General features: G+C 30.4%; 1 protein-coding gene across 5 annotated transcripts in view; it reads right to left on the reverse strand.

Annotated features, from left to right (window-relative positions):
• Nucleotides 1-688: 688 nt before the first annotated feature.
• Nucleotides 689-23,495, reverse strand: part of LOC107437641 (uncharacterized) — a 49,804-nt gene continuing 26,997 nt past the window's right edge. For 3 of the 5 annotated variants that reach the window (XM_043040072.3, XM_043040074.3, XM_071187976.2), the window contains exons 3-10: nt 9,066-9,223; nt 8,926-8,998; nt 8,701-8,856; nt 5,363-5,561; nt 5,050-5,228; nt 3,091-3,157; nt 2,861-3,019; nt 689-1,134 (exon numbers count right to left, since the gene is read on the reverse strand). In XM_043040072.3, coding sequence (XP_042896006.2) covers nt 1,034-1,134; nt 2,861-3,019; nt 3,091-3,157; nt 5,050-5,228; nt 5,363-5,561; nt 8,701-8,856; nt 8,926-8,998; nt 9,066-9,223 — 1,092 coding nt within the window. In that variant the 3' untranslated portion in view covers nt 689-1,033. The remainder of the gene's footprint in view (nt 1,135-2,860; nt 3,020-3,090; nt 3,158-5,049; nt 5,229-5,362; nt 5,562-8,700; nt 8,857-8,925; nt 8,999-9,065; nt 9,224-23,495) is intronic. The other 2 variants (XM_043040073.3, XM_071187977.2) reach the window with 1 other exon arrangement.

Consider the following 23,495-nt stretch of genomic DNA (forward strand, 5'->3'; position numbering starts at 1 on the left):
TAAACTAGAATAAAACAATTTATCTATTAAAAATAGATAATTTAGAAAGACCCTTTATAATAAAAATTATTAAATTGAATTTGCTTAAAAACTGCCGAATTTATCAAAATTTCACAGAGGAAATTTTAGACAATATTTAGCATTTTATCTTCATTGATTATCTTTAAAATAACTAGAATTTTAGACATAAAATTTTACTAATCTTTCATGCACACATGAAATAGTCATGCAATTTTATTTTCATAACATGCAAGCAAAATAAATTAAAGATTTAAGTTCTTGACATTTTAGAATTTCATAAATACGTTACATTATACAATAACTGCCAACTTAAGATTTTTCTAGAGATTGCAAAATTTACTTTGACATTTTTAAAATGAACAGTCGCTATGGTTACACACACGTGTGCTTTATTTTAAACGTACTTCCTCTTGTTATAAAACTGCCATTCACGCAGTGATTTACACGTTGGCATGCACAAATTAAATAAATAAATTACCACAAAAAATGGACGTTGGAGGCCACAAACAGGAAAGATTTTCAGATTTCTATAAATTATTGAACACTTAGTCTTTCGAGCGACAGTTTTCGACAAAAGCATCCGAATGTCTTGTTAACGTAAGTGGTTAAATATTGTAAAAACTTTAGTAATATTGTGTGGAAAAATAGTTTAAAATATTCACAGAAAACAAGGAAAACTAGATTTTATTTGTTATAAAATTTAAAATGGTTAAACCATTCACATCAATAAGCAGTCTAAAAATTTTAAACAATTCCTATAGTTGGCACAACTCAGAAGCTCAAGGCTTCAGCAGCAGTTAGAATCCATACTTTGTCTTGTAAACATTAAAATATAGGCGTTTCAGTCAATCTGAACACATGTTTTTAACTTGTGCCCTATATTATACTTCAAGGATTTAACACTTGAAAGAGTACTTTTAAAAAGTAACAGTCTGAAAACTTTACAAAATTACAGTCCAACTTCGAAATAACTTAATTCAATCCACTTCATCACGAAGTTGATTTGTGCAGTTTATTCCCATTCTCCAACATACAATACACCAGGTGTTGTGTTCTGAAATGTTCGCATTCTACCATACACTTTGGAGTACTCTTCATCATTGAAGCTTTCTTCTGAAAATAAAATTATCTTTAAGTTTCTAGTATAAGAATCATATGATTTCAGTAGTTTAAAACATTGTTGTTGTTAATTTACGTCGCACTGTAGCTGCACAATGGGCTATTGGCGACGGTCTGGGAAACATCCCGGAGGATGATCCGAAGACATGCCATCACAATTTTGATCCTCTGCGGAGGGGATGTTTAAAACATTGAAATTACAAACTGTGAGAACTTTATAACATTAAACGTTTGTGGGATTAAATAGCAATTTTAAAAGTACCAGGTTTCATATTTATAAAAACACTAATCATTTTATTGTTTACTAGAGAAATGGCAACTTCTAGTACTATTACTATATAGTAACTTATAGTTATTATATAATAGTAACAATTTCAAATCATTTCTAGAAAAAAAATTTCAAAAACACGTTTGAACTTTAAAATTGGCAGGAAATTTCAAAATGCTTAGACAATACTGAAGTTTAGTTGACAAAAATAAAATCGCAAACTATTTCAGGGCACTAAAATCATACAATCAATCCTATAAACGAGCATGTTATGATTCAGAAAAAAAAACAGTTTATACTTTTGATTAAAAATTACATAAAATCAGTATTCAAAGTAAGGTAATGTTTAAGAACTTGTTAAAATTTCTTTAGTTAGTAATATACACAAACTTTAGTTAATGAAGCTACTGCGTATTAAAAAATAAGGAATATCGTAAAGAAAAGTTTTTAAAGCATTTTCAACATTAGCTTATTACCCAGCATTGACAGCTTCAGTTTATTTAGGAATCTGGACGCTCTTTAGGTAGGACTAATCGTTTAGAGAGTTGTTTTGGAAGTCTTAATTTCCTTGAAGCATTGTCCAAGACCGGGATTCTTGTCGATTGAATATATATTTATTCTTAAGATTATGATTTTTTTTATCGATCAGATTAAAATTTTTAAATTTTTCACTGAATCAGAAATTTTTTAAATCCGAACTAAATCCTGTTGTGAACTTTCAGATTATTAGTCCCTAGCGCTCAAAACTTCTAAAAAGTTTAAGTTTTTGAACAAAACTACCAATTATCATTAATGAACAACTTTGTCTATAAAATTTCTTTTCCAATTAGACTTGTTTGATGAATTCAACTAAAATACTCTTAAAAAGCATAAAATTTTCATAAAACTAGAACAGAACTATAGTTTGAAACATTTATCTTAAATTTATATAGACACGTATATTAAAATAGAAATTTAATTTTTATTTAAGGATCAAAATAAATGTTGAATGGGATAAAACAAGAGTGGTAAGAACAAAGAAACAGGAGTTTCCATATAAAAGGCAATTGAAAGACTTCCTATAAGACTCAAAACCGAAAAGAAATTTTACATATCTTGCATGAAAGATGAATTAGAAAAAACAGGAAACATTTAGTTTCAGAAAATGTCCTCAAAATTCTTAAAATGCTTTAAAAATACAAACATCGAAATCGGACTTAATAATCAATAATTTTTGATGCTACAATAGTGAATGATATTTGCTGGTTACTGGTAATAAATTTCATTGGCACATGAACACATAAGTCAGTATTTCAGACCAGAAAAATTGTCACAAAATGTCATTTCTAGAGTAGGAATGCTTACTCTAAATCCATTTTTCTAAAAACCATTCAATAAACAAGATTCATTTTTTAAACCAGTTACTCCATGAAAAGAAATCAGTTTACACTTAATTGGAACATTCATACTTACCCAGGGAATTTTCAAAAACCCTGTCGTTCTGTCGTAATAGACTTAAATACCCGGAACTATGACTCTTTCTGACTGGAGGTGCTTTGCTCAATGCATTATCTACATTTCGTTTTCCAAAATTAGGAACCCTCGCTTTCATGCCACAGTAATATGGGTCATCTGCAATTAAAGAAGCGAAATTAGTTTTTGATAATATAAAATTTTCCTTAAATGAAATTCACTTTTCTCACCTTTGATCCCAGACTGCTGACTCATGCGACGAGAGGGTTTCTCTCTCTGCCAGTCTTCATAGTCAGGCTAAAAAAGTAATTGCCAATTTGTAAATAGAATTCATTGATGAATTATAAGAAGATTCATGGTTACGAAGTTATACATGTTTGTTTCGCGTTTTTCTTAGAGTTTATATTAATATTAAAAATAATCAGTTGATAAATATTAACAAGTGGAAAAATTTAAATTTTTTATTGGGAATTCCAATTTTGTTCAGCTAATTTTTATTTTACTTCTCTTGCATCGTTAAGAAGTTAAGAAATATATCCATGCTGTATTGGCTCTCGAACTAAAATAAAAAAAAAACTATTAAACTTTTCAACGAAATTGTCTTGAAATGAAGTAAATTAAAGAGCAAATAAAAAGGCTAGTTACCAACTAATGGCAATTTAACTCTAATTCGAATTTTAGTAGTTTTCCTTATATATCAATATTTAGATATTTCAGTTTTGTTGAGACTTGTAAATTAAACCGAAGTAGAGACCAAGTAGAAGGTCATGGATTCTTAATTAGTCATGCCTTGCAGATATAAAGGTTATGTTTAGTGCAAAATAGTGAAGTCCTGTTCATTGGACCATGGACATATCTGGAGCACAATAAGTATGTTCAAAGCTCCAGATATGTCCATGGTGACCTACCTGAACAGCAGTCATTCTTAATTATGAAGGAATCTCAAGAATACCCGAATGCAAGAAGACTAGAATATAGACATAATCTGTAATTAGTGATTATTAATTTTATGTATATTTCAGGTAAGACCAGATCTGAAGTTTTCGGACAAAGGAAATCCTCGGCAAGAAATAATCCTCAATAGGGATCGACTAAGAGTACGTTTGCTTACATTGCAATTGCTGACAGATTGTTTCTGGCTCAGCATTTACAGCACAAACTAAACTTAGGATTCTTCTGAATTTTAAGAGTTGCCAGTAGAAAAAACAAAAGGTGATGTACGTTCTCAGGAGCAGTGTTCTTTAAAGTATTTTTCAGTGGAACAGAAATATTTTCGTTAAATTTTGCTTTCATGATTTTAATTATTTAAGGAATTAAATTGAAACATAATGTTAAGAATGTAAGGTAACAGAAAAAAAAACAAGATTAGCTTTAGAATAACTAATTCCATGATAAAAAGTTAAGGTTTTCAAATAGGCTTATTTGAAAGCCTTCCAATCAAATCTACTTTATTTTGAGCTTCAAAATTTACTTTTATTTAAACGTCACAAGTACCATCGACATTTAACACAATTTAAAGTTCATTTCGAAAGACCAAAGTATTTTCCAGACTAAACTAAAAAGGCGTGCCACTTAAGATAACTTATCTTTGGTAATCTGCATTAAGTGAAAAAAATATATTTCCTTGATATTCCTTTACTTCCAATTCTTATACCTTAGGAGATTTTTTACTTGAACAAATACAACAAAACTATTATATAATCAGGTAACCGTGAATTTACAGTGTTAAAATGTCAACTTTAGAAAGGTGGCAAAGAACGATAACCCTTTAGACTGATGGTTAGTCAGTAAAGGGTATTAATAAACGTTATGGTATAGGACCTTTATATATATATTTCGAATCAATGCAAATTAATGTATAATTGAAAGAAAAAATTAAATCCTAAAGAGGACGGATTGTAAGCAGTTAGATTGTTGAAAACAGAATATAAAAAGCAATTAGGGGAATCATCAAGTTTTAGCTGTCAAATTTGTTTTGATGCTCAACACAAACTTAAATTATTTGTCATTTTATAACCTTTTTAGCATAGACAATTTAAAATTTTAACTGCATGCCTTTGATTTCCGATAAGGTTTTTAAAAATACACATTAAGAGTACAATAACGAAATTCCTGTACATATCTTCGAAATATTCATTGATAGTATTAAGCAGTTAAGATCGTATTTCTAGATATATGACTTAACTTACAGTCGGAACAGGAACTCTGTTCAAGTCTCGTGGTGGCAGCTTTGGTGGTTTAGATTCTTTCATTGTATCAGATCCTCTAGAAATCTCAGAGCTAACAGGAACACTGTATGGATCTTCGTCAACAGGAATTGGCAGTTGACGCCGATTACTAGTTTTTTCAATACTTGAGCGTTTTGGCACTGAAATAAAAATTTATAAAGAATATTAAAATTTGAGATTTAAAAAAAAAGAAAGAGTACTCTATACGATAATGAAAGAAAAAAATAGAAGACAGACTTTAGCCATTTAAAGCCTTGAAATACTTAACACTTACTTGGAGGAAACTTTGACCTTAACATGTCTAAAGCAACTACGTTGATTATCATTACCCAGCATGAACAATCTAACAGTTCAGTACTATCCTTTACAAATGTTATTGCAGATATGCATTGACTTTCTAGTTTTCTACGGTCAGGATAAACTCTTCTTAGTTCCCCATTTACATTGGCTGTGAATTTTTTCATGTCAAATAGCTGAAAAAGATAATGTTAATTTTTATATAAAAAAATTTGTTTCAAATGGCACATAAGCTTTATCCAAACAGCTGACAAAAGGAATAGTGGAAGTTTTGCAATGTTTTCCCAGACATTGCAAACTGTTCAAAATAATTTCCTGAACAAACAGTGAGATTTCCTTTTATTTATAAGTCAGTTTTTTTGCAAATAAAACAAATTTATTGCGTATTTATTTAAATATGAAGTAATATTTTCTGATAGTTCTTTTAAACTAACTATTGACAAACAAGGTCTATTTTGTGCGAATTAATCGATAGTTAAAAGAAAAAAGCATGTCTGAATTTAAATGTAGAAAGGTTATATTTTCAAATTGTCATTCAAAATGGTTAGTTACCATTGGTAAAAATAGATTAGTTTACAATTAACACTAGACATTAAAATAACTTAATTGAAAGAACCTAAATTTGATTATTACTTATTCCGATGATCTGAAGATCCCCGAGTTCATTCACCTTAAATATCTTCAAAAAAATAAGTCCCAGAACATCCTCGAGTACCAAGTTAACGCAGTTAATCAGACGTAGTGAGGTGGTTTCCACTTTACTACACTTGTGGCTAACTGGAAATCTCTTAGCACTATGAGAAAAACAGAATTTTTTTTAAATGTACAATGGACAGACGAGTCAGTAGTCCGATCTTTCCAGTCGCCTTTAAAAATAATTGAAGCATCAGGACTCCAATTAGGATACCACAGATGTGGTGGTTGTTTTCAAGAGTTGCTTATATAGAAGCCTTATTTCTCGAGTACAGTATAAGGTAAGTTAGTGGATCTTCTACAGAGCCTGATTCATGGAATTACCTCTTTCACTAGAGACTCAAAAATAGTTATATTTCAGATTCATTGCAGATGAAGCACGGAACTGGATAGGATCTCGAGCGTGTCTACGATTCTAATTCTCCTTTGGGCCCCAATAAGTCTTCAATTTTGCAGATAGTGAATTGCACTTCGGCTGTTCGAAGGAATCCAGATTTTTCCAGTTCAAACGTTGCTCAGAAACGAACTAGTGCCAAATAAATTTTAATCATTTCAAAGCAGAAAGCTGATCAGCAATCATTTCTAAAATCTTTCAAAATTTGAAAGCTCCACTTCCATTGTATCTCATTCTTGTTACAGTCTGTATAAACCAGAGTTTCCCCCTCAGAAATACTATTGACCACAGATAGAAAAGCCTGTTTTAAGGACTTAATGAGTAAATTCTGTATGAAAATATACTCGGGACAATATGTCCAATGGTGATGCAATGGACTTAAGAATTAAATTCTACAGCAGACTCTAAAACTCTTAGCTTAACAGTGCAACTGAGTTTACTATTCTTTTTCAGCCTGATTATTTTGCCAATCACTTAAAGTTTACAGAACGATTTTATCACAATAACTCAAAAGTTTGTTGAAGTATTTTGTTCGATAAGGAATGAATCTTAGCCACAAAAGTAACAAATCCACTAGAGAGGACAATATTTGTTTGGGTGCTATTTCGCAACCCTGTAATTGAACTCTATGAGCACAGTAGTACTCTTTTCAGATTTTCAAGGTTTGAGTCTGACGAGACTATGGATGTAGTCACTCAAGATTAGGTTTAAATAGAGAGATAAGTTATCCTTAAGTCGCCCCAATCACAGTCAGAGATGAATTTTACTATCCTATATATTTCTTGCTTTAGTTACTGGCGAATCAATGAGTTTACTACACGCGATTTCAGGGCCAAGTACGAAACAGATATTGCTCACTCTGCAAAAGGTGTTCATTAAGAAAACTTTTCAGACATTGACAATATAATTAGTAAAGTCAGTAATAAATTTTAAGAGGATTAAGCAAAAGTTTGTTTTCTAGCGGAAAAATTTAGAGTGGATAAATTAATTCTATTAAATGTCAGGATCGCTGCACTAAACAATGTCGTTAGCAAATGAACCTCTTATAGTTTCTAGAAATAAGATTCTATGACATCAATGTATAAGGCAAAGAGAAACGATGAATATACTTTGATGTATTATATGCCACCTTTCGATTTAAACTGGCGTTATATCTTATTAAATTCCTTAATATATATGAAAAACAGCACTAAGGCAAACTGAATATTTGGTTATAACCCTTCAGAACCTGCAGAATGAGAAAGCGCTTCCTCTGGCTCGCATCCTCAAAGTATTCATATTACATATATAGTATTCAGAGTACATATAGACTAATACGAGATTACTGTATTGCGATCGTGTCCATGCAATCTTCAGCAGCTAGATTCAGACAGGATTGTTTTATACGTTATACCACGAGTCTTGAAGGGAGAATCATGGCTTTAAGCATTATGGTCCTGAAAGAGTTAACCCCTTGCACTACGCTGAAATTCGGAAAAAGCAGTGCCTAACTTATGCTACCGAATGTACGCGAAAAGACCCGGCGGAGCCCGAGTGATAGGATATCTTATGACTAAGTGCAAGATAGCTGCGCTGGTCTTTACTTCACGCGATGGTGCTCTTGTGAATTTCAAAGGAATCTGAATAAAAAGCTTAAGTATTAATTGCTACATATTATTACAACAAATTCTGTATAACTAATATAATTAATAGAAAAATACAAATTTGAAGTGAATCTAAGGCACTAATATTTGAATTGAAATAAATTCAGATTATGTAATCAGACCTAAAAAGGAAAAACACAATATAAACAATAAGAGCCCATTCAGACGTTCTTGTTTAGCCCGGGATTAAGATCACGAGTACTGCTCGTAATATTCATGCTTGGCCGAAATTTAGATTACTAGATATTTAGATTATGATATACTCTTACAGTTATGCCTTTAAGTCACAAAAATGCACCGAATGAATATTGGAAAAGTTAAATTGATCAAAATAAATTATGTAAAATTTTTAAAGTAAATGAAAATAGTTCCACCTATCTTGGTTTAAAAGAAGCATAGTTTAGAAAGTATTTTTTGAAAACGATAATTTTATCTTTTTACGACACTATAAGACAATCACCCCTCAAATATTTTGCTAACATCTTCACTCTAAACAGTCTTCACTACCCACTGGGGGTCCGATAACCTATAGTTTTAACACCTGTATTTGTAGAAAATTAAAGAGTAAATTGAGCAAGCACTTACTTTCACAGGTTTTTCTATTTCCAGAAGTCCACCGGCTATAATTATATCGTTTGCTATACTGTTTTCTTCTGTTTTAACTTCCTTCACGTATACGTTTGTTTTGCTAATTCTTTTGATCATAATATTGCCAGCTTCATCCATCTTAATTTTTACACCCTGGAAAGAGTGAACTAATTAATATTCAATGAACAAAGTTATGAAGTGATTAATAAATAAAATACTCACATGTCCTATGTTTTTCTTGAGCTCTTCTGTTTTAGCATCTCTCATGGGGTTATCAAAACCACATAGACCAATCCTATAATTAAAAAAATTGTTTTACACTGGTAACAAAACTAAATTTCTCAATTTATCTGACACTTTACCTATATCCGTCGAAACCATCATCTGATCCATTAATAGTCAGCACAGGAGCTCTTGCATAAGCTTTAGCTACTCTTCGATTTCTTTCCATAACAATGATTTTAGCCCATATTTCGTCATCTATTTGCTTCCATTTGTTCAATACTTCTTGAATGTGGTCCTATAATAAATTAATTCCATTAAGTATAAAAATCATCGATTTTCTTAGCACAGAATGTCTCAAAAGTAACTCATTTCTAGGAAAAAGAACTTCGTACAACCATAACTGCAGTCAAGATTTATTGCAGTTCACTGGAATTTTACATGGCCAACTCGAGACTCCATTGTTCCATACTGTCACAGTCTAGCAACTGGCGAGTGGTTTTAGTAATAGAAGCTCTGATTTGTGTTATAAGAGGACGCTATCTCACGGGAGCAACTAGTCATGTCGATTCCTTGACCTAAATTAGTAATTCAAAACTAATAAAAAGTTACTAATGTCACTTGCCAATACCGGCAAACCTGCTATGGGAAACAGAATTTTTAGGTAGGGTGTGAGCGCTTTTCGGTGGAGCCTTCTATGGTCAAGAATAAGTCATTTAAGCACACACGTCTCTGCCAGTTTACTGGACTGACCTAGTCGCACATCTATTCATCCACAGATCGTAATTTTGACCTGGATAAGAGAACGATCAATTTCAAATTAGTACCCTCAGACGTATGATTTGTTATGAGAACATTGACTTTGTGACCAGACAGATTTAACGGGCACCAGTCATCATTTAATACACGGGGATCCTTCGGCGGGTGGAATTTGGACTCACGATCTCACGAACACAATACCAACGTCCTACCTACCAGGCTATCCCGGCATAGAAAAATATTTCAAGCAACAGTGGTTGTAACAGTTTTACCAACTGTTACAACCACTGTTGCTTGAAATATTAGCTGAAAAATTTCAAATTTAAAAATGCATATATTATGATTACTTCCCCACTCAGTAATTTCGCCGGCCATAACTTTACTGCATTTTGAAAAACAAATTCTGCATTCGAAACTGCATGGTTTACTCTAGGTACACCTGAACTATTATCTTTGAACTACTTATGAAGGTGAAATAATATGACACGATTTTTTTCTCTCGTAGTATAGCATCCCTTAAGTTGTTCAAAGATTATCTTGACCCTTCACACAAATTTAATGGTAGGTCAAAATAAAAGCTCGCAAGAGTTTTAAACTCGTATGATTGTAGAAACTGGCCAAATCCATCCAACTCTTTCTCCAATCCACTGATCAAGAATTTCTGTTGAAGGTAAGGGTGTAAGATTTAAACCTAATATATCTGCTCATCTATGGCAAGAAATGATGGAAAGTCAGCTTATTACACAATAGAGTTGTTACTTTTTAAACATCCCCGTATTTAAAAAGAAACCTTCAGTTCTTTAAATGATACTGAACAAAGAATTTGGATAACACTTTTGCAATGCTGTCATTTTAACATGCCAAATTAATTTTTATTCAGCAAGAAAATTAAGCAACTTGCTTTAACTATTACTTTAAGGAGTTAAAGTAATTTGAAAGTGAAAACGAAAGATCAAAAATACTTTTGGACAAGAGTTTTTAAAATAAAAAATATTTAAAGAAAAATACAAACCTGGATCGATGCTTAAGTTCAAACCCCGTCACGTAATTTATATTGTGCAGTTTACAATTATTGAATGAGTTGCAAAAATTACAAAATTGCAAAGAATGAGTTGCAGAAATTACAACAGTTAAAAATTTAAAATTGTTCTTACATAGTAGACTTCAGTAGACTTCAGTCTTGGAAAACAAATGAGATTGAACTGTTGAGCAGTTACAATGATTAATGATCGATTATAGAGTTTAAATGACAAATTAGGAAAGTTGCTATGCTGCCCTTACTTGTAATTAAAATTTATTATAAACCTCTAACGCAAAAATTAAAGGTAAAAACACTCAGAAACGATCACAGAACGGTCTTTAATCTGTATTTAACAATACAAGGTAAAGTTCGATGATGAGGAAAACTTTAAGTTTTAAAGCATTTAAGTTTTAAAGCATTTAAGTTTTAAAGCATTTAAGTTTTAAAGCATTTAAGTTTTAAAGCATTTAAGTTTTAAAGCATTTAAGTTTTAAAGCATTTAAGTTTTAAAGCATTTAAGTTTTAAAGCATTTAAGTTTTAAAGCATTTAAGTTTTAAAGCATTTAAGTTTTAAAGCATTTAAGTTTTAAAGCATTTAAGTTTTAAAGCATTTAAGTTTTAAAGCATTTAAGTTTTAAAGCATTTAAGTTTTAAAGCATTTAAGTTTTAAAGCATTTAAGTTTTAAAGCATTTAAGTTTTAAAGCATTTAAGTTTTAGAGTTATAAAATTTGTTTATCAAACTATAATTCTTTACAACTGAGTGCAAAACTTCCATATTCCATGAAAAACTTTAGAGATGCAACGAACTACGAGAGTGAAATTAACATTAAGAGGCCGAAACTTCGATGGCCCTCCTGATTAAATTACGAGTAATTGGATCTTTTCTGGGATCAATTACCCTCTCATTTGATACTAAAAAATCGAAATCTGTCGAAAGAGGGTACGTTTATTTTGAGAAAGTATTTTCTTTTGTTTGATTTCGTAACTTAAAATTTCCTGAGTACTAATTAGCGTTTTCGGATTCATTCATTTGAATCTTAAGTTTTCTGAGAGTGATACCTTTATTTTGCAAACTGCACTTCAGTTTACAAAAGTAATTCCCATCTGTTAATGTAGTTTTCATGATAATCCATTCTATCCCATTCGCATCAGTGCTAATAAATATAGTTTACTTATTTTAAAATATTTTTTAGTCTATATGGAAGATAAATAGTGGCTTTTAATCTCGGCAATATTTTTTTTGTCTTTTATTATGAAGAATACGAAGTAAACTCTAATTATACGAACAGAATAAAGTATTCTAAAGCTTAATAAGGAAATGTTTGAAAAGTTCTTATTGACCACTAGTATTAGAAGCATTCTTGATTGCTTATAATATTTTTGGTATCTTTATAGAATGTTGTATACACTATTTCAATTTGTAGACAAATTATATAAAAACTTAGCAAAGTACTAATTTACCACTTAACCTTAAGCTACTAATTTTCAACGTAATCCCCTAGGAAATTTGCATAAAAATTAAAAATAGTTCTGAAGCTTCAACAGTTTATTTCTTTAAAGAAAAAAAACTAAAAATGAACAGTAAAACTATAAAGCAGCAATTTTCACTATGCAAATAAAGTTACTCTAGACTGCGAACTAAAAATTAGCTTTAATATTTATGTCAATCAACTAAATGCAACTTACATTATTTCCCTTAATGCTTTTCATTAAAATATAGGTGACGGATAAAATTTAACTCCTACGATTGAAGTGTTATGGTATCCGTTTTTCATAAAATTTACTCAATTTCAATTTTATTGGATAAATATCACGTTATTTAAATTTAAAGCGACAGCCTTTGAATAGATTCCTTACCATAAACAGAGTCAAATCCTAACGGTGTGAATGTTAAAATCTTCCGACATAATAGTATGAGGCTCTAATGTGTGACTCACAAGATTGAATAAGGTATGCATTTAATTTGTGAATATTAAATTGTACTTTCAAAATTTATTTTTGAGAAATTTTAACTTCACGCAGAAATTAACTTCCGACGGTATAGGTGTTTGAACTCTAAGGTAACTTTCAGAGGAGCATCATGAATAGAGGAAAAAATTTCGTAGTTATTTCAAAAGACAGAACTTCTTTGTGCCAGGTTCAGTTACATATGGCCAGAGGCATCTCGAACTGGCACGCAAACAACTGTTCATTGCGCAACCTTGGTTTAAGTCCTTGAAACACGTGGTTTACAAAATCACTAATTTTTTGTTTCAGGCAATAAGTTTTTCCCAGCTCTTCCAATTTTTAATAGAACTGTTGATTTAAACTTTAACAAAACTAAGTGTGTTTTTAGCCTTATAATTTACATTTTAGAAACTTAAGTGATAAACTTTTGATAACTTAATCTCGGTTAGGTTACAGCAAGCAATTTTAACTTGATTAAAATCAGTTTATTACAGAAACTCAATTATTGACATGAAGATCCCTTTTCTAAATTTGGCTGCTCGGTAAAAGTTCAGTAGAGTCTTTCAAATCTGATATAAAATTCGAAACAATGAAGTTCGTGTAAATCTCATTCCTACAGTAATAAAATTTAACACAAAGCCATTTTATTTACAGTTAGTTTTGCTAAATTCAAGATTAATCTTAAACTCAAAACATGGCGATGGCACTATAGTTTAGGCATTGAGCTGTCAAAGACTGTGGTTCGATCCCAGGCGGTTTGAAAGCCACCCAGATTCAGATTGATGGGTACTCTTGCTTGGGAAAAGGTGGTCTTTTCGTTTCATGACACCAATGAGATCACGAAATTGTGGAGCTTTTAACTCTTCATCCCCTGACCCACTATTTGCTGAAGTAAAGATGCCTTTTTAAAAATTCATATATTGTTTAGAGAACAAAATTCCGGATATAAGTTCATCCAAATCAAACAAAGTTTAAGTTCGCAATTTTGAACATAAAATTTCGCACAAACGCAATTTGCGATGCACTTTTTATCTTTAATTTGTAAATTTAATAACTTTAAAAAGCATAATTTTAAGAGTATTTAAGGAATAAAGTAATAGCGTTTTAGCCAGCTTTCAGGCATTTGTAAAATTTAGAAAATTAAACCATTTGTAGTTTAACATGTGCTAAGCACACGAGGAAAAATTTCGGATTTCTATTTAGCTTTTTAGTGTAACCCTGATTTAGTACACCTTTTCAATAGCATTGCGCGTGATAAAGTGTTATCAATCTGAGGAATGGGAAATTATTGGACCATCTGCAAATAAACTGTTTTGAAAATTATTTCATGTTGGGGTGATTTTGGAAGAGTATTCCTAATCATTGTTTTTCTATTTATATCATTAATTACATTCAATCAAAAAGCAGATCTATAAAGTCAACTTGAGACTTTTTGCAAATCTGATTTTTATTGAAGATAAATTTAAATCAATATTTGAAATCACTTGATTGAAACATTTTCCGCTGAAGTGTTCAGTTTGGGTAAGCCTACGACAAACGTAAATCACTGAAAATTAGACTTTATCAAATCAAATGTTAATCATTACCATGAATAACAGACATAAGGTATATTCTTAGTTTAAAATGCACTGCTTTATAAAAGAAGTTTGACTAAAATCTTCACCCGAAACCCTTGGGGCAACAAAAGACTTAAAACAAGAATCAATTTATTGTGCCGATTGTTAAGGAAAAAAATGACAAAATTTTTAATATTTTTTAAGTACGCTGACAACGAAAAAATAAGAGAGCGACCTGTAACAGTGTTTACAAAAAGGAAGTCATTTCTTGATAGTTTAGTTTGAAATGTTAATTGCAGGATGATTAAAATTTCCGAAGCCTAAAATTGTTATGAACTGTTTTAAAAATTTTACTTTTTTAAATTTAAGGAGCTTAAAAATACCAAGCAAAGTGTCAAAAATTTCTTGAATCTGAAAATTTTAAGAGATTATAGATTCAAAATATTGATCAAATTGAGACAATGTGGGTGGAGTAAATGAAAACTTGTAAGCAAAACAGATACACCCGATTTGCTCTGTTACTCACAGTTTAATAATATGTTAGTGTTATGAGCGAAATTGCTTTCACTGGTTCTTAAAAGTAAACAATGAAGTATGCTGACTGATTCAGGGAGACGTCAGAAAGTAGGTCAAGAAAACTCGCCCAGCCAGCAGAGTCAGATAACGTTTTTTGAAAACTCTGAATAACTCGAAATTTGTTTAATGCAAAGAGCACTAAAAATATATATTAAATCGCTGATAAGAGATTTTTAGGTTAATTTTTTTGTTATTTCAGTTCTTTAATTTTCGCAAATTTAGTAAACTTTTTCTGGTTTTCTGGCTTCAATTTGTGAAAATTGTCAGCTGAAGATCATTTAGAGATTCCTTGATTACCTTAATATTTTGATCTACTTTTATATTATGCATGGAGAGTTCCTAAAATATGCTAAAGACTGAAAAAACATGGTATTTAAGTTACTTAAGGATATGTAACTTAAGACCAGATGTATGAATAATTTGGTTATGTTATTGAGTGGGTTACAATTGGCTAAAGTATATATGGGTGTTCCATAAAGACGCTCTTTTATATTTTAAAATCTATACGATATCAACTTAACTAATTAAAAATTAAATTTCTATAGTTTAAAACTAATGAATTGGAAGTTTGCAGGATATTTTTAAAAGATCATTGAGCGTGCTGAATTTTAAAAGGTTTGTGCTCACTTTATATGTCAGTTTAAAAAGTCTGGCGTGTAAAACCTTTTTCCTGAAAAATTAAAATATTTAACTTGAAAATTAGGGTAACAGTATTTATCGCGAGATTTTCAATTAGTTCAAGGTGAGAGTAATTTTTAAGGCAGGAATGCGGCTTGAGAACAACTTTAACCATATTATGTTTATGGATTTATGGTTTTTATCGATGTTTTATGGTGATGCTAGGTTTAAGCTCTTTCTCTGATGAAAAAGTAAAAGTTTATTTTTTAATCACAAAATGGTTGCTAAATACTTTTTTGCGTTAGCAGGATTTACTTTCTACGTGCACATAGTTTAAATATTTTTACAGGATTAAAAATTTCTTAAATATTTTTCAAACCCCTTTTCATTTTATATAAATAGCGAAATTAACACAAGAGTGGTTTTTACGGAACACATTTCATTCTTTTCAAAGCATTAGCAAAACATTTCCTCATTGGTAGTTTATAAATAAAGTAAAAGCAAAAACCAAACACGTAATGATACGAGTCTTTCTAAAATATGTTACTATATATATTAGTGATTATAACAATGTTCGCAGTCCCCCAAGAGTTAATTTTTATAGAGATTGAATAAACTAGTTCCCTATATATTCTATAAATTTTTTATTTTGTGACGTAAAATTATGTTAAAAATTTTATACCTTACCATTCAAAAATATTTTAGACCATTATGAAATAAATTAAAATTATAAAATATTAAGATTTATTTTTGCATGAACTGTTTGGACAAACTAATTTTATAATTGTGTAAAAATTTAATTCGCTTAAAAAGTGCTAGAGATATGGCGAAATACACAAGAAAAAAGTGGTTCAAATTTTAGATAGCTCTCCTGACCAAACTATAGGAAACCATTTTCAGATCAAGGTTACCCTTATATTTTGGGGATCACAAATCTTAATCAGTCGAAAAACAGGTATGTTTATTCAAAGTACGTTTGTGTCTGATTTCGTAACTTAAAATATAGTCTGCACTATTTAATTAGCATATTTGAGATCACCCCTTTAAACCTTGATGATTGAGTCCTAGCACGTGAAGATTCGATCGTAAGATTAAAAGTTATTCAGGGTTATCAGTTTAGGTTGCGCACTGTTAACTGTTTACATTGCGCAAAATTTAAAATTTAACAGCTTATGTACGTAAACAGAATTATAAAAAGACAAAGCAGAGGGTAAAATGTCAAACTTAGTAAAAACCACATGAAGCAAAAATTTAGAGTATATTAAAAAAAAATCAGAAAATTAAAACTCATAACTGAACCCAAAACCAAACTATTTCAGGTACTGATGGAAAATATTAGAAACAGTTCCTTATTTAATCATTGTCCATCCCTTTGAATAGCGCTCAATGACTAAGCCTCTTACTAGTTTTTGGTGCAGTATAATGTACGCATTCAACAATATAACTTTTTTTTAAGTAATAAATTCGTAGAGTAACTTACATTTTAATACTCCAGCTTTAAATTCCTGTATTAAGAAATCTTGTAATCAATTTTCTGAAGTATCCATTTCGTTTAAAAATATTTAAAAATCAAAAATTTATTATCCACTCAAGTTTATTTAAAGCTATGCTAAGCTTACTTTAAAATTTAGCATGATCGGAAAACGAAGTTGAATGTTTACATGCCAAGGAGAGACTTAACGGCCTTCAAAATTTAGAATGATCCGGTTCTTTGCCAACATTCCTCTGCATCCTTAAATCATTAATTATATTTCGAACAGCAACTAGAAATCGCTTGAAAAGGTGGATAACAGCTTATTAGATAAGCTTAAAAGGAAATTGAAAATTATAAGTAAATATTTATACCGTTATCTGGAAAAAAGGATTTTTAAACTAGATATATCCTTGCTTACGCTAGTTAGCTTAGTTGAGTAATTAAGAAAAATCTCAACTCATAAAAAAGTCCTGCATGCTTATTCAGAATTAAATGTAAAATATTCAGTGATTGTAATTTAGTGTTTCGTGCTATAAATTCATGTATTGAAATTATATCTTTTCTAAGGGTTAAATATGTTCTAAGCAAAAATATTTTGTCAAAAAGAACGCGGAAAAATCTCTTAACTGTCTCATTTTACAAAAACGCTTTTGTTAAACTCGTATATGCTTTACACATTTCATACCCTTTCAAAAGTGCCAATTGTTTCGCTCAAATTGCAAATAACTTTGAAACTTTTCCTTTAGAAATTTTTACTAGATATGAAACAATATCTTGTTTATTGGAGTAACGAAATATTTCAAAACTGTTCAAAACTTTTCTTTGCATTTAAGTTTATAGACTATGGGCTATTTTAATGTCTATTCGCTGCTTAAGTTTCACAAAATATACTATTTTTTACGGCCGTCGTTGAACAGAAGACCAAATTTTTGAGTTTACGGCTCCTCGGGTTCAACTCAGGGACCTTGCAATTTAGAACCCAATCTAGAAGGCAAGGGAACTTTAGGATCAAGTATTGGGAGAAATTTTGCCTTCGTGGAGGACTTAGACGGAACTTACCCGCATCTGCGTTACAATGGAGGAAAACCACGAAAACCTCCCACGATTAGTCTGACGGCAAGGAAACTAACATGATTTGTCTACCACTGAGGATATTTATAAGTCGGCACTGAAATCAGTGCGAGCCGGGTGCGGCATTCTTATTGACCGGGCATCTCTAGGATTCGCACCAGGCTTATCTCATTCGAAACCGTACTCTATTCCCTAAATCACAGCGTATCTGTTATAGTTGTGATTTGAAGAGTTAAATTGAGAAGTAAGACAAAACTTACACCATTTCTTCAGATGAAGTAGTAAATTGAGTTTCGAAATTTTTCCGCTTGCAAAGTATTTTAAGAGCACCAATCATGTTGACATTAAGGATCCCCGTTTCAATTGAAATGTAAGCCTACAATTGCAAGCAAAATTTATGTACTCTATTAAAACTACAAAAACTATAAGCAATTAAGTTTCGTTACTCTTAAAGCTGAAGTCTGTTCACTATGAGAGAACTCTAAAACAATACCAGCAAGTGTAATCAGTGTTTAAATTAGATTATCTGCTCTCAGTCACCAGCTCAAACTCAGTATCAAAACAAGATGGCAAAATTTTTTTTTTTAATCAAAAAGAACTTTAATCAGAAAAGTACACTTTCTGACACTCATTGTAGTTTTATTTATGTTTTTCAAAAAATTTAAACAAAAATATTTAAGCTAAATCTGACAAGCTAATACTTAAAATTTGTTATGTTATTTTAGGTAATATATTTGGTAGTTATTGCCTAAGAGTTGAAATAGTTAAATAAAAGATTGAAAACTGCTCTATCAAAATAAGTTTAGAAACAAAATGCATCAATTTTAGATGCTTCATGATGCCGATAAATACGTGGGGGAAATTTCTAGTTTTATTTTCCCATAGTTCAGTTCGATATATTTTAATTTAATTGAAAAGTTTTGAAATTAAAAACTTCCGTCACTCGGATGAAATTCGAATATTTAAACATTCAAAGTTTAAAAATATGAATTCCAGTCAACCTTAGTACTGGAACGAATTCTACTAATTTAAAACTGCCATTTCTTAAAACTCCTTTGGTCAGATTTTAGATATGATCGACAAGATCATGAACTTAAACATTAAGATCATTAAATGCTATTTGACCTAGTTTATTGAAAATGCAAGAAACAAAAACCAAATCTTCAGAGCATGTCTAGTCTTGACAATTGGATAATTGAGGCATCGGCGTGACAATGATACAGAACTTTCCTACTTAATCCAGACATGAACAATGCATGTCAAATACTTATCTAGTTAAACAGAGTACGCTAATTCTTATGTCAATGACATACTGAGTTCCTCTTTCGAAAATTTGACTGGTTAAAACAGTAATAAGCTAAATTTGTTCCTCAGATATACTTCAGTTGAAATAGAGGTTTAGCTAATTAAACATTTAGTCCCGAATTTAAAGCATTAAAAGTTTTAGACTTAGCTTTTGTAAAAACCATGTAAATAAAAGGTTCTGGTAAAGATCTGTTTTAGTATAAATTGAAAAATTTTTGGTAACCTGGTTTAATTCAAGGTTGAAAAGATTTGATTTGATTGAGAATGTTATAAGTATTGGTTTTAGTACTAGTATTCATTTGTAGAAAAACATTAAATTTATAACGAATTTATTCAAAATTTTAAGTCAAAATTGTCAATTTCAATTTTAAAATGAGATCCAGTTATATTAGCCAAAACACCCATTCTAAAAGAACAATTTTTGTATATCCTAGTCAATTTCGTTCAATTTTGTGAATATTTGCGGTATATTTCAAAAAGCAAAAGAAACTGCTTTTTCTCAATTTATAAAGATAAATCATTTCCCATTTATAGTCTTAGACTGAAAAGGTTTAATACTATTTCTATTTTAAAATTAAGTTTTTAAGCACTTAAGCATGGGAAATTTTCACCAAGTTAATCTACTAGGGTTTTCCTTTATGTTATGTCAAAAGTTATTTTATTTAGTTCGAAGTATTTAAAACCTAAAACTATGAAGCTTGAATAAAATTAATGAATAAATATTCACCAGTCTTATTAAAGATTCATGTCTAAAAACATTGAACTGTTGTCAACATAACAGGTTAAATTTAAAATGAACAAGTTATCCTGCAAATTTTAAGCTGAAGATTATGATTTATTATAGCTTATTATAGCTTAAAGATTATGATTTATTTATGATTTATATTTATGATAAAAATAACACTTCTAGAAAGAATTTAGCAGCAAAAACATGTGCAAATTTACTTGCTGACGCAATTACAAGAACCTGGTAAGATTCTGTTTACTTTTATTAAAAGGATTTTTCAATGTAAGGTCGTTATGGCCATATTTGTAGAATGTTTTGTATGAAATTAATTGAAATATTAACAAAGCCATATTTATGTATTGAAAGAATTTTATACTGCCCCAATTAATGTATAAAAATTCTTTCAATCTGGCCTTTGTCCCTCAGGTATCTAAGGTTAAAATACATTGGCAAATAAATTGCCATATCAGCAATGATAGTCTTAAAATTACTCATATTCTTGATAATTGCAAAACATTATGCAAACATTAACTGGATTAGTAAATTAACTTTATGCCTGGTAAGTACTCAGAATTCAAAAAAATTTTCAATCGAAACCTCAAAAATTAAATGCGTGAATCAACAGTTTTGCCTTTAAATTTAAGCTTCTTAATGTCTAAAAATGAAATAGACAAATGAAACTAAAAAGCAGTTTTAAGGTTATGCATTTATGCTGTCACAGGGTTATTTAAAGAAAAAGTTTGCTTTCATAAAAAGCTAAAAGAAATTGATTCGTCAACAGAAAGTATGTCAACGATAGCTATAGGCAAACTCTTGAAATGGTTCTCTGACTAAACAAACCTGTTTAAAAGTGATTTTCGAAATCAGAGGGAACTATAAAAAAAAAGATCATTCAAGCGCAATAGAAAGGGGAAAAGTTTCTGATAATTAAATTTTTCGTTTCACTTCAATAGTTTGAAAGTTCCGCAAAGTTACAAAATACAGATGAAAAAATGCTTTTTCTTCCACGTTGAGTTTATTGAACAAAAACGGCAACTACTAAATTGTAAAGTAGGGAACAGAGTGGCACCTTTTAATGATTCTAGAAATTATTTTTATAGTTAAAATTAAAGTGAAAATCCCTACACATTTCTTTAACACATGAACGAAACACTAAAAATTTAATAAAAATTTATGCAACTTTGAAATTTTTTTAGCATATTTGTTCAAAACTTGCCCTTCAACAAGATACCTTTGAACAAGCTTGAGGTATATTTAAATGAGGCACCTTTACTAAATGATTAAATAAAAAGCTTGAAACATAAGTATACGTGATTAAATAATAAAAACACGTTTGATCTTGTTCTTTTTCTTGTTGTTAATTTACGTCGCACTAGAGCTGCACAATGGGCTATTGGTGACTGTCTGGGATGCATCCCGGAGGATGATCCGAAGACATGCCATCACAATTTTGATCCTCTGCGGAGGGGATGGCACCCCCGCTTCGGTAGCCCGACGACCTGCGCGCGAAGTCGAGCACTTCACGGTAGCACAGTTTAACGAGGACCAATACCGCACACCCTCGGTCCCTACGCAAACTGATCTAAGTGGTCACCCACCCGCACACTGACCGTAGCCAGTGATGCTTGACTTCGGTGATCTGCTGGGAACCGTGTCTTAACGATCAGTCCACTGCGGGACAAAACACGTTTGAAGTTATTTACTTTATAAAACTAAGTTTATGCTCATTTAAACACAATTTAACAATTAAAGCACTGAATTGAAGTAGATCATAATTTTCTAGCTGAGCCTTATGTTTTCTTACAATATCTTCAAATTTCACCTCAAGTAAACTTTTTGTATGAAATTGAACCACCAAAAACTGTAAGTATTAAAACCATCCCATGATATAATTGTTTTAGATATCTAGTGATGACTAATTATGGGTCAATCCTTCATGAATGAGGAGTTTGTTAAAAGGAAAATGTTTTGTTATGATCTAGGAGTAGCTTGTTCTACCTCTTTTGTAGAGATTGACAAATATGCCATTTTATACAGTCATCTCTAAATTTGTTTTCTAATTGTTTGAAACTAGGCATTCTATTCTGGTTGCAAATTAATGAACTCAAATTGCCTAATTATATGCGCTATTCAAAAATTTTTTAACTCAAAATATATTCAAACCTTTAGGAATAAATTTTACAATTTAATTGATTATTATCAGCATCACTATTCTATGCCTTTTTCAACAGATAAGGGAATAAAATTTGATATGCCTTGGTTGTACGTAGTTTTAAGATAATTTGCTCTAATACAGCTTTTAAATAGACAAATTCATATCTCTACATTTGTTTCCATTCCATTTGTTCATTTCAAAGTAGACAATACACTGCATTTCAAGAAAAAAAAAAATTCAACAATTTTAGTAGGGTGATTCTACAAAAACCAAATATCATATTCAAACAAATTAACGAGATAGTTTTATCTTTTAAAACTACCTACAGTCAATTTTTACATTAATTGCATAAGTCAAAATATTCAGTTTCCTAAAGAAATTTAAAATCATCAACTGAGTCACTCCTGGCTTGTCCGAAACTCTTAAAATTTTTAATTTAAAATCTTTATTAATACACTTTAAATACTGAAATGTAGGTGTAAAGTATATTATATAACACATTTCCGCAAATTTCGCAAATGTGTTAAATTTGGGGTCATTATTTCCCACTAAAACTATGCACTCTGTCCAAAATAAAAAGTTCACCCATGTCTAGTTTTTATTTTGCATAATTAGGATAAATAGTTGGAAACGTTGCCCTTAAGCTTTGAAACTAAAGACACAATGTTCAGAAATTTTTAAAATTTGGAAACTGAATACATTTGTAGAGAGATACGAAATATTTAGACTTATTGGTTTAATCTAGAGATCATTTTGAAAATTGGACACCAAGCCATATTGTAATTTTCCGAAGACAAACCAAGCCCAAACTTAATGAAATCTAAACAAATTTCAAATTTTGCTTTGTAAAACTTAGTGCCTTTCCAACTTAAAAATTCGTATACACTAATGACAATGTAAAATTTCAAGTAGAATGAAATTTCTGTTCTCCATAAAATAAGTTATACGAAACTCGAAACTTTCTCATAGAATGTGGCAACAACTGAAAAATCTAATATTTAGTTTTTCATTTAGCTTAAAATAACTATCATAGCTTCAATTTCTTGTTGAAAATTCTTTTATGCCCAATCTTTCTCCTATTAATGAAGAAAAAGTAATTTCACATGTTTAAATACTTTGTAACTATACTGATTGACAAATTAGTTTAAGGCCTTTGTAAGTTAGCAGTATATTTCAAACTGAAGTAAGAATTTATTCATGCCCCAAACTCTTAGAAAATGTTCATCGAGAAATAGGATTCTGTTGCAGAATGAAATATTTTCTTGCATAGGAGTAAAAATACTTGATTCTTCATTTAAAAATATTAAGACCCTAGTATTGTTTAACGATATCCCCATGTAGCAAGACAAAAATGATTTCT

This window comes from Parasteatoda tepidariorum, chromosome 11, assembly GCF_982258835.1.
Source record: "Parasteatoda tepidariorum strain Cologne lab strain chromosome 11, Ptep-v5.0, whole genome shotgun sequence".
Classification (NCBI taxonomy): domain Eukaryota; kingdom Metazoa; phylum Arthropoda; class Arachnida; order Araneae; family Theridiidae; genus Parasteatoda; species Parasteatoda tepidariorum.